Source organism: Condylura cristata, unplaced genomic scaffold (assembly GCF_000260355.1).
Source record: "Condylura cristata isolate star-nosed mole 26May11 unplaced genomic scaffold, ConCri1.0 scaffold00001, whole genome shotgun sequence".
Classification (NCBI taxonomy): domain Eukaryota; kingdom Metazoa; phylum Chordata; class Mammalia; order Eulipotyphla; family Talpidae; genus Condylura; species Condylura cristata.
This window is the reverse complement of record NW_004567102.1, coordinates 57,409,079-57,427,627: the sequence shown is the minus strand read 5'-3', so window position 1 is coordinate 57,427,627 and position 18,549 is coordinate 57,409,079. Positions and strand designations below refer to the sequence as shown.

Sequence of the window (18,549 nt, the reverse complement as noted above, 5' to 3'; positions counted from 1 at the left end):
CTTACTCCTTTAGAAAAAGTACTAGTAAAGAATGTGTTTTTAGAAAAAGTCTTTGAACAAAGAAGAACAAATATCATAAGCTCTGTTCTCTCTGTTTCGTACCAAAATCTGTCAATGCCCTTCTGTCAGCTGACGAGAGTGGTGAAGAGAAATTACCTGAGGCAAGAGGGGACTTCACACTCCACAAAGCAGGCAACAGTGCAGGACCTTTGGGCTGTGCATCCGGAGACAGCAGGAGATGCCTTAAAAAAGCAGGTAGAATGAAAGAAAACGAGTTGTATGATAGTAGAAAAAAAATATTCAATTACATTCTGAAATGGAATGCACATTGAGTAAAACACCAGGAAGAAAAAAGAAAGGATCATATCTAGTAAAACTAAAGAGCCAACAACAACAAAAAAAAATGTTTTGAGTTATGCTTTCCATCTCTTTTTCTCTACAATACCAATATTAACACAGGGCTGATAATGTGGTTGCCAAATATAAGGATGCAGTCGTAGTAAGCAGGAAAAGAACTGAACTTGTGACTTTTCCCCTCACTACAATTGTTTTAAGCAAGTGTGTGTTTAGAATTTAGAGAAATTGAAAAATATTTGAAAATACAAAAAATAAATGAAACCCCAAACCTAAGTTTCCTTTATAAATTGTTTTAATGGCCTGATTAAAGATCATGTAGTTTTCCTGAGTGAAAGCTATTTTTTTTTTGCACATCATAAATTAATGGTATGTAAAAGAATTACACAAAGCTGAAAATTACCCACACCATTTATAGCTGAGGAGCATTTTAACACTAAGAATTTCCACATAACCCAATGGAAAATAGCAAAACACAAATATCTATAAATATATAAAGTGTTTAGCCACCTTAATTTTCAGGAAATTAAAGTTAAAGCAAAAGTGAAATCCTAGTACATACCACCAAAATGATTCCATGAGAGTCTCAGTTTTTTGCAAAGAAATCTAAAGTGTTTGGAATGACTGCACCTGAGAGTGAAAATTGGTGCAATCACTTATAATCACTACAAACAAAAACTGTTTAGCAGTATTTTCCCCCACTGTCCTATTAAAAAGATTTCTTTTTTGTGTATTGCCTTCCACTCATTGTCCATAGTTCATATTCATAAACATTTTTATGTAAGTACAATCAAATTTTGTATTCTTTTTCATTTAAGATATTAAAATCACTTCCTGCACATTGTTCATAAATATGCTTTTTTTAAAATGATTTATTTTTTATTTTTTATTGTTCTAACATCCTTTTTCATTTTGTGCATTTTTTCATCTTGGTTGTTATCCCCATGGACTTCCCACCACCAATTCACCCATGTGCCATCACCATAGTCTTTTGCACACTTCCCACCCAAGTTTTGATCCTATTCCCCTATTCACCCCATAAATGTCTCTGATTTATAGTTGTTTGTTGTTTTCATTTTGACTTTATTACAAATTTTTTTTTTTGCTTTTTTCCTGATTCCTTACACTCCTACTATGAGTGAAACCATCCAGTATTTTTTTTTCTGGCTTATTTCACTAAACATGATCCCTTCCAGCTCCATCCATGTTGCTGCAAAAGGAACAAGTTTATCTTTTTTGATCGCTGAGTAATATTCCATTGTGTATATGTATCACATCTTTTTAATCCAGTCATCTATTTTTGCACATTTGAGTTGATTCCATGTCTTCCCTATTGTAAATAGAGCAGCAATAAAATTGGGGGTGCAGGTGTCCTTTGAATCAATGTTTTTGTGTCCTTTGGGTGGATACCTAGGAGTGGGATACCCAGGGCTGAGTGAAAACTACTATAAAGAAACTTTCAACTTATAAGGTAAAAGGAACATTTTACTTGTTGTAAACAAAGTATGAACTTGGAAATAATGACAAAGGCCAATAGTTTGAACAAAATCAGTAATTTTAAAGCACTGGGAGATAAGAAGAACTAGAGCTAATGAGAGTCTAAAGACAAAAGAAAGGGAAACACACTGCTATTTATTCCTATAACAAATGAGTTCCTGTAAGGCAGAGGAAATTTGAACATCTTATTTTTTGTTTGAGAGGAGTTTAGTTTATAAGATTTCATTGGGAAATTCACAGAAATACTGTAATTTGACGTAGGTATATTGTGGGGAACTTTGTTTGCCTTCCATTAAACTTGTCTTTTAAAGTGAAAAATCTAAAAAGAAGAGTATGTTTAATACCCATCCTTAAAAATTTAGTATGCATTTCTCTGAAGGTTAAACATGACTCCTTCAGTCAGGCATTTTCCTCTTGTGCCTGAAAGAGAATGTGTCTATCTTCCTAAAGCGGCTTGGGATTAGCAGAATCACCTCTGCCGGCTGCCCACTGGCCATTCTGCACGGACACGCGGTTGTCACTGGAGGTCAAAGCTGGAAACAACTGGAAGCTGTTCCTGAAGGCTGCCTTGCCTTTTTAGGTGATGAGGGTCTCTCTGTGTTTAGGACGACGTGATTGACAGCTCCCCTCCAGCTCCAATTAGCATCCTATAATTTATTAGCTTCTGCTTTCAGATTATGCGGTAACTTCACAAATATTTCAGCCATGGAAACTGCAGCTATCAAGTGTCTCTTTCCTGACCCAGCCCTCTGGGGCTGAAGTGAAATATAAGGAAATAGCAGTGCAGTTGGTCTGTCAAGTGAGAATAATCATTTGTGTCGAGTCCTGTCTGAGGCAGGGTGTCTCTGATTCCTCCTTTAGCCTGTATCAGTGCGTTATGTGTGTGTTTTTGTATGTGTGTGTGAGAGAGAAAGACAGACAGACAGATAAACCCACTGTGGATAGATTCTATTGTGTTGATATGATATTTGCATTATAGCGGCTTCATTTATTCATGGTTGATTAAGAGCTAGTATTTGAGAAATGTAAAGTATATGTTTGCTTTCCCTGATTGCTTGTGTAAATGTGAAAAACTGCTATGGACAAACAACTGTAATAGTGATCTGCTTTTAGGGTATTTATTTCTTTACTCCAGATTTTTGGAATATATAATAATAGTCAATAACAACATATCCTAAAAACCTTGCAAGAAGAATGGTATAAGGCAGACTTTGACAGGTGTAATCAAAATGTGAATTATTTGCATGCAAACTGTGATAAGTCCATCAAAGCAATTTCATAAAGGAATTTTATTTTTTATTTGTATGTAAAGTAGTTTGTTAAGCTTTATCTTATCCAATCCATAGTAACCAATCATTAAGTGCTTTTAAAAAATGAGCTTCTGGTTTATAAGATGTCTGCATAAAAAATGATCAAACTGGAGGTTATTACATTAGGACTTGTTTTCCCTGTGCAAAGTAACACAGAAGATACAGTACTTGTGCAGAAAGAATGGCAAGAGAAGCTTCCAGTCAGGGAGTCTGAGTCCCAATACACACCCTGTCTACCCTGCCTCCAGTCCAGCCCCAAAGAATCAATCATAAGCCATTGCTAGAATTTGCCAGGCATCGAAATAGAACTTCAAAGGGGAAATGAGACAGGATGGCAGCTCCTCCGAAACTGAAGGAGCAGAACAGATAGAATTCCCTGTAGTTGGGTGACTGAGTTCTCAGCCAGAGGGCAATCGGCAAAAGGATTACTGGTGGCGGAGAGCTGTCTCTCCCCTTTTCATCACCTCCTCCTCAGCCTGAGCCAACTGCAAAGGGAAAAACTGCTGGGAGGGCGTACCACTGCCAATGGGGATGGTGAGAGGGGAAGCTCATCTTTGTCTCAGACCCTCAGCCGGGTATAATATGTGCAAAAATGTCAGAGTTCACCTTCACTCACATCATCCCTCACTTCCCCGAATGTTCTTATTTTTTTCAATGGCTCTATTCTGCAGTTTGCACTAATACTTGCAAGAAGGGCATAGCAATTCCTATCTTGGCAGACTTGGTGTGCCTAAAGCATGTCAGTTAGGAATATTTATTCACCAAATGTCCCTCTTCTTACACACAACCAAATCATAATTCTAGGCTGTGTTGCATTTCTACTTTAGAAGGGGTACCCTGGAGGGAAATGCCCTGTGAGCCAGCTCACCTGAGCCTGGCTCCACAGTCTGGACTGTCTGTTCGGGACTGCCCCAAAGCCAGTTCCTCATCACCAGCAACCTGATATTCAGGTCAGATGCAACTCAGGAGAGAGAAAACTCCTGCTCACAGCAACGATCTCGTGAGTGCTATGGCAGGGTGTGCTCACGTACAGGGCTGCCCAGAAGTCAGCTATTAGAGAATACACTGCTGTGCTTTCTTTAACTGCACACTCCGTGGCAAAATCTGCAAGTGCCCTGGAAACTTAATGCATTTTGTTTATGCTTGCATATAACAGTGATTCATGCCAGTGGAACATGGATTAAAAAACTCCGCAGAGAAGTCCAAAGTTAATTTTAGTTATTGCTTCAATGTCCAAACTCTTACATGACTTGTTGGTTGGATTGGGTGTGAAGCTCTTCAGACCAGTGAAGGCTGTTAAATACTAAAATGAATAATAAGGGAAGGAATCATTCCCTTTGGAAGAAAGATGGAAATCTGCATGTCACCAAAGGGTCTCCAGGTAATGCCATTTGATAAGGGGATTTGGACAATGTTCTGATATTTCACCTGAGCCTATAATGCCAGTCTTTGCTGTCCTGTTTCTTTCTTTCCTTGCTGATGTCTCATGGAGGAGGAAAGAAGCAAAGCCTTCTCAAAAGTGGAGGAGCGGGCACCACAGGGGACAGTCTCTGCACCTGGGCAGCCTGAGTGTCCTCCTGGCTCAGCCACTCACAAGCTGCATGTGTGACTGGGCAAATGATTTCTCTTGGGTGAACCTCAGTTTTCTTTTATGTAAAAGGGAATGACAATAATAAATATAACATTGACTTGTTGTGAGGTTTAAGTGAATGACTCTCAGAGCAGTGCCTGGTACATGATAAACAATTAACACTAGTTATTATTGTCATCACATGTGTATAATAGAGTCACAAAGCACCTCCCTTCTGAGCAAAATCAGTAAAAGGTTCTTGAAATGCTCTTGATCTACTTCACAGCTACAAAAATGATAGGAAGGGGCAGCGGGTAAATCTAAGCCATGCTCTGAGTAAGGCCCCTAGTTGTCCCTAACTCCTAAGACTCTTATCCAAATTATTTTTGTCTCCTGCTGTAATAAGGGTCAACATTGAGCTGATGTTTTTATGTTTTAACAATCTACAAGGGAAGTTTGATCACAACACAAGTTATCTCCCTCGAACACTTGAGTGAAAGAACACAAGTATCTTTGTTGTCAAAGGAAAATGGTTTCTTATCTTTTTTTTTGGTCTGCTGATAGTTTCGGTTTCTTTGTCAAGCTTATTAAAGTATAAAATAACCATATTTTAAAGAAATGCTTTTTAATTTACAACTCTACTGACCTAAGACTTGAGGATTTAAGAAGCAACAACTATTCTCTTCCAGAGAATAATAAATGTGTATCTCACTGAATGCATACAGTAGTACTTTCTGTACCTCCTCCTATTCTCCAGTTGAAGCCAACTTCAGGTCACCTAACTTGTCTCCAGCATCGAGGGGAGGTGGAAAGGGATTAACAGGTTTCACAGCACAGCAAACACTTTGGAAAACATAATCTAGCAATATATATGCATCTATATATAATAAGTAATATTACTTACTGACATCAGAATATACTACTAGAAATCATTTTATTCTACTAGAAAGAAACTAAGACATTTATTTTCTTTTTATGAAACAACACGATGACCTTATAGTAAATAGACATCTTTAATGTTCATTCCTTCTTCCTCATCTCGGTCAGTTTTGCCCACATAGACCCCTTACTCTGTCCCAAGATTAAAGTGACCAATCACAACTACAGTGACTGAGAAGAATATTCGAGGTATTGGAGTCTTCCATGGACATTTCTTCCCCTGTGGTGATTACTAATTTGTTGTACAGAGAGTTGGGGGTCTCCTGTTGCTTTTTTTCTTCATCCAGAGGACAGAAGGAAGGCCAGGATTCGTGGGAAAGAAGACTGAGAAAGTTTCCTTCTCTTTCATCGTAAAATGTTCCTTGTAAAAAATATGATATATGTACACACATTTATAAAATATATCCAGTATGATTGCAATTGTTGTACCAAACACTGGGAAGTACCACCTTGGTCGATGTATTTCTGGAGTTTTAAACAGTTGTCCTAGAACAGCTGCATTTCAGTAAGACTTGGGCAGGTGGTTGCAGATAAGCCACTTGCTACTCACATTCAGGCTGAGACTTCCATGTTCACAGGCCAAAGGAAAAAGTGTCTTTGTGTCTGGAGTGGGTGCTGGAGCCAGTGAGTGGGCAGAAAGGGTGCCGGAAGAAGAAGGAGTAAACTTTTTTTACTTCTCTATCACAGTTGTTGATGCAAATACAATTACATTTTAAATCTGAGGATATTGACAACAGTAGTGTTATGACCACACTACTTAATGAAATAATTCACATCAGCATAAAAAATATTCACACCAGAAAGTTTTTTTTTCTTCCCCTCTTTCCAAGAAAACTTCTAGCATGAAACTGATCTCTCCATAGATATTTCCAGTGATTTGGCCAAAAGTCATTAAACATAATTCAGGATCTTTGGATCTGCTCTTCACACAGAAAGAATAACTTTCAGGTGCAATTTCTGTAGCAGTAGGTTTGAGTTCTTTGAACACATGGACAAGTTTGAAGTCTCTGCCATCCCCCATGTTCTCATCCATGAAGTGAGAGGCATAGAAGCTGAGGCTGGTTGGCTGGTCAGAAGAGAAAGGGAGGGGGGCCCTGGGGCAGCAGATCAGCTCAGGAGGGATGCACCACAGAGGGAATAGCGACGAGCTGAAAACCAAGATCAGAAGCTGTTACAAACCCACTCGATTTCAGCTCTGAGCGTCACCGATTGCAACTGCGCTAGGCAGAGACCTAGAGGGAGGAAGCTGAGCTGGCTAAAACCAGTACAGATCCTTGCTTTTGTCCTGAGGCTGTAAACCTGAAAACAGAAAGAAAAGAGAAAGAGCAAGGGAGGAGAGGAAGAGGGGGACAGAGAGGGAGAGGGAGAGAGACAGTGACAGAGAGATAGAGAGAGGGAGGGAGGGAGAGAGAAGGGTGGGGAGGAGAGGCACAGGATATTTAAAGAAAGAAAGAGACAAACACCATTGTTTTATTGTGGAAGTCACAGAATTCATCTAAAGGGTATGAATGCAAATAACAGCAAAGCCTACGGAAATGTCAAATCTTCACTGGAGGGAAGGGGGAGTGGGCAAAACTACAAACCAATGATTGCATTTCTTATATAACCTTTTTTTTATTGTCCAGAAAATAAAGTACAGAAGTAAACCCTTATTTGAATACACCTTTCTTTCAAAAAATCAACTTAAGCCAGAAACTTAATATGATCACGAAAGTCATACTTCTGCTGTTTTTCAAGAGACCTATTTTGTTTGCAATTAAGTCGGTATCGACACATGTTTTTCCTTCCTTATAATTGTCATTAAGTGAGAAGATCCCTTCAAGCTGTAGAGGGTTTTAAGCTACACTCTTAGCAGGTACTCTAGATCAGCGCTGTCCAACAGAAACACAGTGGAAGCCACGGGCACAATTCTGAATTCTCTAGCAGCCACATTGAAAAAAATAAATACAAAAGAAACAGATGAGAATTAATCTTAGTAATATATTTTATTTATCCCAATGTGTGCAATGTGTTGAAAAATTTCCACATGCAGTCAACATAAAAATATTACCGAGTTGAATTTTACATTCTTTTTTCGTACCAAGTTTTGAGATCTAGTGTGCGTTATACACTCAGTGCATCACTACTGGGCCCAGCCACATTGCAAGTGCTCAACGGACACGTGGCTAGTGGCTATAGAAATCAACAGCGCAGAGCTAGACCCTTTCCAACTTTTCTTTGGGGGGAGGGGGGAAATCCTCCGTAATATTTGCCAACCAGATTAGGGTAGGGTCCTATTTCTTATCCCACCCACACCAATGATACAGGTTTTTTCGTCTGACGAAAAGCAACCTCTCCAAATAGACCTTTTGACTACCGGGTCGCAAGGGTATCCGAGGAGAACTAGGGGCGTCCAGGACTCAACCCTGGGTCGGGGACGGGGTACTAAGGACCGAAGGAGGCCAAGCTCCCTTTCCAGCTTACCTGAATCCACGCTGAGGCCCAGCCCCTGGGTCACATCCCCGGCGGGGCTAGCGTAGGGCCCTCCAGGAGCAGCCCAAGCAGAGCCAGTCGGCTCACCCTTGGCGGAGAGCTCACAGGGCGGGCTGCCGGAGGCAGGCGCAGGAGCCGGAGCGAGGCGGGCAGGGCGCCCCGAAGTGGCCGGCATCAGCAGCGGCCCATAGCGCGGGTCGAAGTGGGGCGCATAGACTTCGTGCACCGCGGCTGGTCGCGGATAGGCGGCAGCCTGAGCGCCCAGGGCGCCGCCCAGCGCGTAGGGATGGTGCGGGTGCGCGTGGTGCGGGTGCGCGTGGTGCCAGGGCTCAGCCGCACCCTGGTGCAGGTGGCTGTGCAGCGCGGCTGGAGAGTAGGGGTCGGCGGCGGCGAAGGGCAACTCCGAGTGCGCCGCCGCCAGTGGGCTGCCCAGCGGCGGGGGCACCGGCGCTTGGTACGCGCTGTTCCAGAAGGAGGCAGGGAAGCTGCGTTGGCTCATCGGGAAGGAGCCGTCTGCAGGCCGCGGCGCAGGGGAGGAAAGGAAGAGAGGAGCGTGTCACTCTGGGAGGCGCGAGCTCTTACCCCGCGGGGCAGGGAAGCTGGACGCGCCCGCCGGCGAGGCTGGAAAAACGCGGCGCGGAGCTAGACCGCAGCCCAGGGAGGAGCCTTTTTAAGGGGCCAGTAGCCTGCGAAGGCGAAGTCGGGCACTGCACAATAAGGAACGCTTTTGGTGGTGGTAGTGGGGGGCAGGGGGGTGGTTTGGGGAGAGGTCCTCTTTCGGGTATTAGCAGATGCTGTTCCAGGGAGGAAACAAGGGAAATGGCTGGAAGAGGAAGACTGGAGAGACACACCCATCAATCTACGTTTGGGGGCGCAGATAGCTCTCCCGGACTCTGGGCTGAGCTGCCTAAGTGAGCTCCTGGCAGAGAGGCCTCCCTTTTCCAGCCCGCAGCCTCTCAAGCTAAAGATACCACTTCCCACTCTTGGTCGGTCGCCTAGCAATCTCACTACCCCCTCTCGCGTTTCAGCCTCCCTTGCTCCAGAAAATGTGCCCCTCCAAGACCTCTCATAGACTGGAAGTCCATTGACATATTTCGAAGTCTTGCTATTATTAGCCTCCTTTCTAGAAACCTTCTTTCAAATATTTTTTTCTAAGAACTAAAACAATAGAGTCGATTAGATATGTTAAAAGGACAGCTGTATTTTTTGCAGAGGTACACAAACGTTTTAAATTGAACAAACTTTTGTCAATACTACAATATCAAATACTACAGTATTAAAGTAGTATTATCATCACCCATGTCAGTGTCAATTTCCTGGCTGACTCCTAGTACCTGAAATTCTAGCGCAAATTAGTTGTCGTTAGAGGAGAGGGTGGGAAAGACAATGAACTTTTTAATTCAAGGAACTTTTTTATTAAGCACCTCCCTGGGGGAGGCATCTGCATCACATAGAAGGGAATTTAAAATACTTTGAAGACACATTTTAAATACTGAACAGTCTTCATGCTTAAAATATTCAGGTAACTGGAGAATAAAACAAAACCTGTATTTGAAATGAGTGTGTTTAGATCTTGAGTAGGCAAGGCTTGTATGAACTATATAGACTTAATGAAATAAAGGGAGGATGAAGGGGTATCATTCCCCTCAAAATACAATGTTTGTGTCCCTTTTACAACAAAGTCTTCCTTTTTTCCTGTTTAGTAAACACCAAAAATTAAGTTAGATGGAAAGTTTATGGAATAGTTATGCCCACCCTTGTCTTGGTAAAAAAGGAGGTGCATGTTTCAGAATAGACAGGAAGTGATTTCACTTATCCAAAAAAATCAGTCTTCCAGGCTAGATAAAGCAGTGCTTTGAGGGGAGTAGAATAACAAAGTGGAAATGTGTTTGGGGAACACTCTTAGAGATATTTTGATTGTACTTAATTTTTTTGTTTCTCGGTTACTTTATTTGCTTATTGACAGATATTATCTGTTTTGAGATTTCCAAGTAATTAAAAACTAGCAAAAGTCACAGGTAGGTTTAAAAGACATTCTTCAGTAGGTTTTGCTTGACATGAGGTCTAGGATGTTTCCTTCTGGGGAAAAATTTCAAGAATCAGTTAAAGGGTTTCTAAGTTGTTGTAGTGGAAGACCCTTCTTCCTCCTGCCTTGGGAGAGTGTGCAAAGCCTCACAATGCCCACAGTGTGTTTACATATATTTTTCTGTTTCTGTTAAAGTCACCTCCAGGGATGATTTAAGAGGGCAAGTATTATACTAATTTTAGATACCAGTAAATAGTCACTTCAAAGAGGTTAAGAGACTTGCCCAAGGTCATATTGCTAGGAAGCAGCAGAACCAATAAGCAAATCCCATCACAGCCCTTTCTGTAGGTCACTGCCCTACTCTGTCCTACCTCTGCAAGGAGAAATTGTATGCCTATGCCGGTTCCCCTTCCTTCCCCTCCTAAAATGCCCTCTTCACTCTTCCCTGACATGTATTATTTTTCAGCTGCATCTCCTTAAGCCCCTGAAGGTGAACCCAAAGCGGAGAGGATTCTCTGTCTGCCCTTTCCAGCGGAACTTTTACTCACCCCGCCAGGACCCAGAGCTCCTGGGTGCTTTGCTGCTTGTACAGCTTGGGGAATAGCTGCTGGGTTGGCTCAGGGCTCTGCTGAAGTGCTCATCCACCACAGAGCTGATGTCCCCTTGGAAATAGGTGAAGAGGACGCAGCGGGAGTTGATGTACTCAGCCTCCGGTGGGCGCTCTTTCTCTGGGCTGCCTTCCTCTTCTTTTATACTGGCTGGAGTTTGGCTAGAAAAGGAGGAGCTGCCACTGCCACTGCTACTGCTGGGGCTGGTGTTGCATTCTTGGGCTTCCTGCATTTTGGAGTAATAAGCTAGTTTCTGCTCATAGAGAGAAAGAATAGAGAAATCAATTTCAAAAGAGAAGGTAAGTTAGATTCAGACCGCACTGCTTCATCTGGATTTCTAAGGTACCCAGGGAGCAACGGTCTAAGCCTCATGCTCTTGACCATAAATTCAGCAAGGACATGGGTGGCACAGTCAACAAGTTTCCCAACCTGCAGCCAAACAAAGGTGGGCTCTTTGAGAGGCAGATAGCCTTCTTGGTGACTTGGTTTCCAGGGAATTGTTGCCAGGCTACAGAAAAAGCTCTCAGAAGATGTCAGAGTTAAGGTCCCAGAAGATGCTAAGCAGCCCCGTTTTGAGCTGCACTTGACATCAGAACTGGGCTCAGGACAGATGTATTTTTAAAACCCAAGGGTAAAGGGCACCAAAGACCTGTTAGGGCCTACTCCAGCGCAGATGCAGAAGCATCCTCAACATGGAATAGGAAGACAACAACAACAACAAAATCTACTTCATGCAATCTGGAATGAGGAATGTAACAGGTGTGGAATAGTTCCCTTTAGGATAGGATCGCAAGGAGTAAAATTGTGGACTGACTGAAACAATGTATTTCAATTAAGGCATATTATTTGTTTGGTCACCCATAAACTGCCTGTTTAAAAACCTACCTCAGTTTCTAAAGAGCTCTGTGTCTAAATGAATTAATTAAAAAGAAAATAAAACCCACTGGACTATAAGCATTTCTACACTCACCATTATTTATGCACACTGAAGGAATAAATAACAAAAAAGAATGGAAGATTAAGATCTTGTCTGAGAGGATAAATTCTGACCATTTGGTGATTTTTTAAACTAAGTGCAACTACTGAAAAGCATTTCCTTAGAAATGGCAATGCCTCAGTGCAATGTTAGAGCAGAGATGGCCTGGAAAGCAAGCCAGTCACTTAAAAAGTGGGTAGCTTTCATAAAAAGACGGGACCACAGTCAGGGAGGAGAAAGAACCAAACAGATAAACAACCCACCTCTTCCATTTGTAAGAGTCCCAGACTAGGAAGGGAACTCATTTGAGACAATGAAGCAAATAAGACATGAATTGTCTTCTGCTACATTTCCACTTGGTTTATAATAGAGTCTGGTGATTCCTAAAATGAACATTGAGACTAAAACTCCTGGTTGGAAAGTTTTATAAAGGGAAGAAGGAGGTAGAAAAAGCAAAAAACCTTCCTATCACATCATTAACTTATTAGGAAATTTGCAAATAAATATTCTAAATTTGCAAGCAAAATTGGTGAAAGCCTTGGGATATATTTTAATTTTCCCAAAGCTGAAGCACCCACCCTCAATTTTGAACCTGCTTGGTACTCCTATGCCTCTCACCATCTGCGTGAGTGATTTTATTCTTTTAGTGGACTTATCAGCCGAGAAATGGAAAGAAAACCTCTTCGAACAGATGCAACCCAGAGAAAAGAGAAATTAGAATAATTAAACGAACTTGAAGAGTTTGTATAACCAGTTAAGTGGTCTTAACCCAGTGAAGGTTGGTTGGCTGAAGGCAAGGCAACAGGATTTAGTCAAGAAAGCTTGAGAAAGGTGAACTACTGTAATCTATGAACTTTGCCTCAATCAGACCAAACAGTCCTAGCAAATCACCAGAACTTTGTAAGTCAATTATAACACCAAGGCTCTTGGTGCGGTTCTCTTTTTAACAAATTCGCTAGTTCTGGAGTTAATTCGCCTAATCATCTTGAGAATTGAAACGGAAAAAATATGCGTTTAGGTAAGCAGCAGGGGTGAGAACGCAGGTTTTTGAAGCTCAGGGAGACACAGACAGGTCTTTGCTTGTTTGTTGTAGTCGCTCTCACCTTTGGGACTAAAGTTTGGTTTTCCCTTCGTGAACTTGGGTCGCACCTCCTCGCATCAGCACTGGGCTCAGAAGAATCTGGAGTCCAACAGAGTCTAAGAAAACAACCCAGCCCGCGCGAACCTCGTCCGACTATTTTCGGGAAGCTTAGGAAACGCTTTAACGCGGCTTAGCTGCCTTCCGCAAAGTGTAAATCCGCAATCTAAAGGGGTTTGCTCAACCTACCGCGCCGGCAATCCTCGCATCTCCGCGGCTCCTGTCGCAGGTGAGCAAACTACGGACCCGCGCAGAGGCGCCGCGGATCTCCGGGTGCAAGCCCCTGCCCGAAGGCGACCCGGAGGAGAAACGTACCTGGTGGTAGGGGGTGTAGGCGGCTGTGAAGTAAGGCTGCGGAGGACCGTAGACTTGGTACATAACATCCAGGCAGCTCATGGCTCCCCGCAGCAGAAGCGGTTAAGTGTTTTGTCAACTTTCGGTCGGTGAGGCGCGGGGATGCTGCATGGGTATTGCTTGGACCCGAGCTCCAGAGTCATCAGCGCTCAGCTGCTCGGGATCCCGCTAGCTAGCTCGCTCTCCTCCCACCCCCGAAATTCCGATCCCGACGGTGCTCGGGGACAGAAGCGCTGGGGCTCCAGCTCCTGGGCATTTAAACCTTACGCCTGACTGGCGTGCTGACGCCACTCCCCCGTGGAGGACAGGGCTAGAGCGGGGTGGGGGTAGGAGTGAGGGCAGGGGGAGGGGATTCGCGAAGGGCGGGGACCTGGGGGCCAATCCGGAGCGAGGTACCAGGACCCGAGCAGCTGTGGGTGAGTGTTCCTTCGGCTCCCCTCCGCGGAGTCTGTGTTCAAGAGTGTGGGGCTTCAGTGCAGCCCCGATCTCCTCTGGGAGCTTACACACCTGTTACAGGAGTGAAGAGGAAGCGAGGGATAGAGAGAGTGAGGTGGGGGAGAAGAGTACATGAGGAAAAGTAAAGTTTACCGATGGCTTGATGCTGGTCGGGAAAGGTTTTGTAAGAGAGGTCTGGACTCACTGGAGATTTGGAGAGTTTAAGTGTGCGCGTCTGGGGGTATCGAGGTGGGTCGTATTCTCTGCTCTCCTTTCTCGTGTTGCCCCTGGGGAGGAAGGGCACTATCCCTAGGATTCCCCTAGGAGGAGATCCCGGTTGTCTAAGGAGATCTAGCAGTCGGGGTCTCCGTCCGGCGCAAAGGAGCTCCCTCTGCGGGAGAATGGCAGTGAGCGGAAGCCTGCTACTGCGGCCCTGCCCCGCAGCCTTCGCCGCACCCCTCGGACGGGTCCTTCCCCGCGCACTGCTACAGTTCTATTCCGCTCTTCCGTGTGACTTCCTCTAGATTCCCATGCGACCCTTCCTTTCTTTCTCTTAGAAGCCCTCCACCCAAACCGATTGGGTCCACTTTGATCGCACTCTAACTCTGACTCTTCACTGTTCCAGTTGCTTTCGAGGAGTCTAGGTGGACTTACCCGGCCCCCGGCTGCTCAGGGTCACCTCGGCCGGCGATCTTTAAAGTTTCGGTTACTTTTGGGGGGCAAGGACTAGTTGGTTGCCAAAGGAGGCATCCTAGGAACGCATGGAGGTCACAAACAGCGTTTACTGCCTCTACCTCAGTAATACTGCAGCTGCAATTTTCTGTTTCGTTTTAGGGTATAGCGAGAAAGGATGCCCTTCAATCATAAAACGCAGACCTTTTCTTTCTTGCCTGGACGGTTTTAATGGCTTGACCTGCTCCCTGAGACACCTTCCATCCTCCCCCAAGCAAACTCTAGCCCTTAGGGACCACCGTGTAAAGGAACGAGTTCTCCTTGTTACTGAGTGAGGAATGAATTGAGACCCGGCTCTCCGCGTGGCTGGTCAGGTGGTTGAAGATGTGATATGGACGTAGCTTTGAGCCAGGTCGGGGCAGAGATCGGGAGCACTGAACGCCCAGATAACGAGCAAGAGTTTGGATCGCTAACGAAAGCTAATTCTTATTATTCCTCAGTTTAGATCCAAGGAAAAGTCGGACACCAATTCTCTGGCTATAAATCCGTGAACAAATGCATTTAAGACATAAAGATAGATTCATGTCTTTAAACCATGAATATTTTAAGCCAAGTTGTTTACGGTGTAGATGTTTGACTTTGTCCTACTTATAAAAATGGGTAATGATTGCAGATTTCCAATTCGGTTTTAAAATGGGGTCTCTTTAACTACGATGTAACCTATTTTAATGAAAAGTAAAAATAAAAGCAAAAACATCCCTCTGGTCCAACTTTACGGGATCCTCTTTTGAAGGGCCCGGCTGCCTCGCGGCTGAGCTCCTCCGGCTGGGGCTGACCTAGCTGGATTCACAGGTGAAGGGGAACCTCCCTCTCATCCCAGTCGCAGTTCTTCCTCCCCAGAAGTTTCGGAGGAGGGGGGATAGCCAGCAGTCAGTATTTCCTCTGGTGGCAGAAGAGTGCAATTGCCAGCTAAAGAAGGCGACCTCGTGGATCTGTGGGCGGGGGTGGTCGTGAGGGTCCCACTCTTGTTCTCAGCCGCAAGCACCCAATGTACTAGGCGCAGCTCCGACAAATCCCTCCTCCCAACTCCCCACGCCGCGCTAGGCCAAGGGTGGGTGCGGGGCGGGGCCGTGAGCCCTCGGGTCAGCTCGAAGGACTCCACCCGGGCCGAAGTGCCCACGCAGCCACCGCAACACAGATCGACACCAGTAGGTCCCGCAAGGGAACACTGTTCGCATCTTTTCCGCAGCTTTCGCAGTCCAGTTTGGACATAATCTATTTTGACTTCCTGGGTTTAAGGCTTCTCCAGGGGCTAAGGAATCCACCCTGGATCCAAGGCCGCCCTTCCTCTGTCTCCAGAGCTCGCTCCTTCCTTGCGGCGCAGCCCAGGTCCCGAGGCGGGGTAGGTGGCTGGCAGTCCCGGGCGGGGAAGGCTAGCGCGGGATAGAGTGTCAGCATCTCCTGGGAAAGGATACTCTTGTTCTCACTAACTGCCTCCTCCTAGCCCCTGCGCCTGGTTCACTTTGACACGTTTATATTAGTGTGACCACGGCGCTAGAAGAGCTTTGATTCTCCTGCAAACTCAGGAGCAAAGAGCAAAGAACGACAACCCCTCGGAATCCTATAAGGTCCAGCAAAATGTTTTTGTTTGTTTTTTTTTTTTTTTTGGAAAGGATTTCAGGAGAGGCGATTTCCTACTTTTTTAAAGGAAAGGAAAAAAAAAGGCAGAGAATACGGTGTCAGTTGCCTATGGCCACTTTCTTAATCTCCTTTTACTTGAAAAAGTGTTTTTTTTTTTTTAACACTTCGTTGAAGCTAAGTAGCTGTTTACTGTCTGCACGAAGTTTAAAGGACACAGGGAATCGGGCCAGTGAGCATCGATTTTGAATTTGGACAGAAAAACTGTTCCTCTTCGCCCAATCCAGAATGAAGAAAGAAAAATAGTCTACAGTTTTAAAATATGCTCAAAGATTTGGAGCATGTTCAATCATTTCTATACATATGAAAAGCTGCATTTGCTGAAGGAGTAGTATTTCTGAGTTGTCCCTCGTTTCTATGCTGAAGCAGAAGTAAAGCAGAGTTAAATTTAACCCCCTTGACTCACCAAGATATTAAAATAATCAGGACATTAACACAGTATAAAACAAAAAAAGAGGTTTTGATCAGAGTCTTGGCAAAGAGCTAAAGGTTGAAAACTAAAATTGGGGTGGAGGAGAGTCTTTTCCCACTCTCCTAAACTTTTCCTCCTTAATATTTTAAAATCTATTTTCATGCTTGTATAAGTCAACTTTAATTTTGGTGTAATAATCATAACTTTCTAACTTTAGTTTTCTCTTAAATGTGCATTAATGTTAATGTTTAGTTTGATGAGATATATAATATCATATCCATCTTTTAGAAATGAGTTTTTAATGAATGGCTACAAAATTCTTAATACAAAGGTATTGCTATATAAGTTCAATTCATATGATCCAAATCTTTAAAAATGATAACATATAAATGACATACAAATGACAAAAAGAGATTTGTTATAAATGTCTGTGAAATGTTTTGGCTTGTTCTATTTTATGAGAGGAAAAGTTAGGAGGAGATTTGCATTCTATGACATGTACTTACACACAGAATTAAATCAGAGAGCATGTATCAATTATTTTTAATAGGGAGTTGTTTTTAATCTTTACTTGGTTGAAAAATCACTCCACTAGTCTTTAATTTCTGACCACAATGAAACTTTTTTTTCTTTAAAGACACATAATTGTAGATACAACTGAACAATTCACATAACTGTAAAATCCCTTTTGTAAGACAGAGGGACATAGAGGAATTTGCAGACTCAGAAGGTGGAAGTAGGCTAAAGGATTTAAACTGTTGACTTAGATATGTGACAGCATTGGTGTTGATCCATCCCCAAACTTATGTTTATAAACATCATTTCAACACGATGTTATAGGGATTAAAAGGAAACCACAGCAATAATAGACAGAAGGTGAAGATTTTCATCTGAGTGTGATGTCCTGTCATATGCTTCAAGAGGTCTGAAATAGCTTCTTAGAAACTCACTTATAGGCAGTTTCTCTTAGCATGCACTGAAGACGTTAGCACCAACTAGTGGACTGGGATAGCTTTAATTTCTTTCATTATTGTGCCCACAAGAATTTCTACCATCAATTTACTCATGTACCATCACAGTAGTCCCTTGTGCTCTTTCCACTCTCATTTTGATCCCTTTCCCTCTCCCTCCCCTGCAGACTATCTCTGATTTATAGTTATCTATTGATTTTTGTTTTGTTTTCTTGTGGTTTTTGTCATTATCATTGTTTTTTCCTTGATCCTCTATATTCCTCTTATAAGTGAAATCATTCAGTATTTTTCTTTTTCCTTCTGACTTATTTCACTATGCGTAATCCCTTCAAGCTCCATCCATGTTGTTGCAAATGGAATTAGTTTATCTTTTCTGATTGCTGAGTAGTATTCCATTGCATATATATATACCATATCTTCTTGATCTAGTCATTATTTTTGGGCATTTTGGTTGATCTTACCTACTATAAATAGTGATTCGGTAAACTTAGGGGGTGCATGTATTCTTTTGAATTAATGTTTTTGTGTCCTTTGGGTAGATCTCTAGAGGAGAGGAGCTACCATAGGTGGTAGCTCCACTTTTAGTAGACTGAGGTATCTCCATACAGCTTTCCATAGTGGTTGGACCAGTTTGCATTCCCACCAGCAGTGTATAAGAGTTCCTTTTTCACTGAATCCTCACTAACATCTGTAGTTGCTAGTTTTTTAATTTGTGACATTCCTATTGATGTAAGGTGGTACCTCATTGTGGTTTTAATTTTCATTTCCCTGATTATGAGGAATGATGAACTTTTTTTCATATGCCTGTTGGCCATTTCTATTTCCTCTTTGGAAAAGTGTCTTTTAAGTTCTTCTACCCATTTTTTTGAATGGATTGTTTACTTTGTTGTGTTGAGTCATGTGTGTTTTTTGTAGATCTTTGTTATCAAATGTGACTGATTTTAAAACAAATTTATGATGACATAAGTAAAGTTTCCCCATGCCATTTAGATCAACTATTATGAGGTTAGATGGCCTATTAGAACATTTAGCCTAGTTGACCTCAAAGGAAATAGTATCTTTTTGTTGTTGTTCTTAACTTCATGCTATAAATACTGTGCATAACATATTAAAGTGA

The 18,549-nt window shown here is 43.0% G+C and overlaps 1 protein-coding gene across 2 annotated transcripts; it reads right to left on the bottom strand.

Moving 5' to 3' along the window:
• Nucleotides 1-6,495: 6,495 nt before the first annotated feature.
• VGLL2 (vestigial-like family member 2) lies at nt 6,496-13,358 on the bottom strand. Of its 2 annotated transcripts, XM_004673803.2 has the most exons (4): nt 13,206-13,303; nt 10,717-11,029; nt 8,134-8,655; nt 6,496-6,818 (listed from the first exon to the last, which is right to left on the bottom strand). In XM_004673803.2, exons 1-4 carry the CDS (start codon nt 13,284-13,286, stop codon nt 6,778-6,780), a joined length of 957 nt encoding a protein of 318 aa, XP_004673860.1. In that variant the 5' UTR covers nt 13,287-13,303; the 3' UTR covers nt 6,496-6,777. The 2 variants fall into 2 exon arrangements, with proteins under 2 accessions (XP_004673860.1, XP_004673861.1); XM_004673804.2 differs by lacking the exon at nt 8,134-8,655 and having other exon boundaries at nt 13,206-13,358.
• Nucleotides 13,359-18,549: the final 5,191 nt, after the last annotated feature.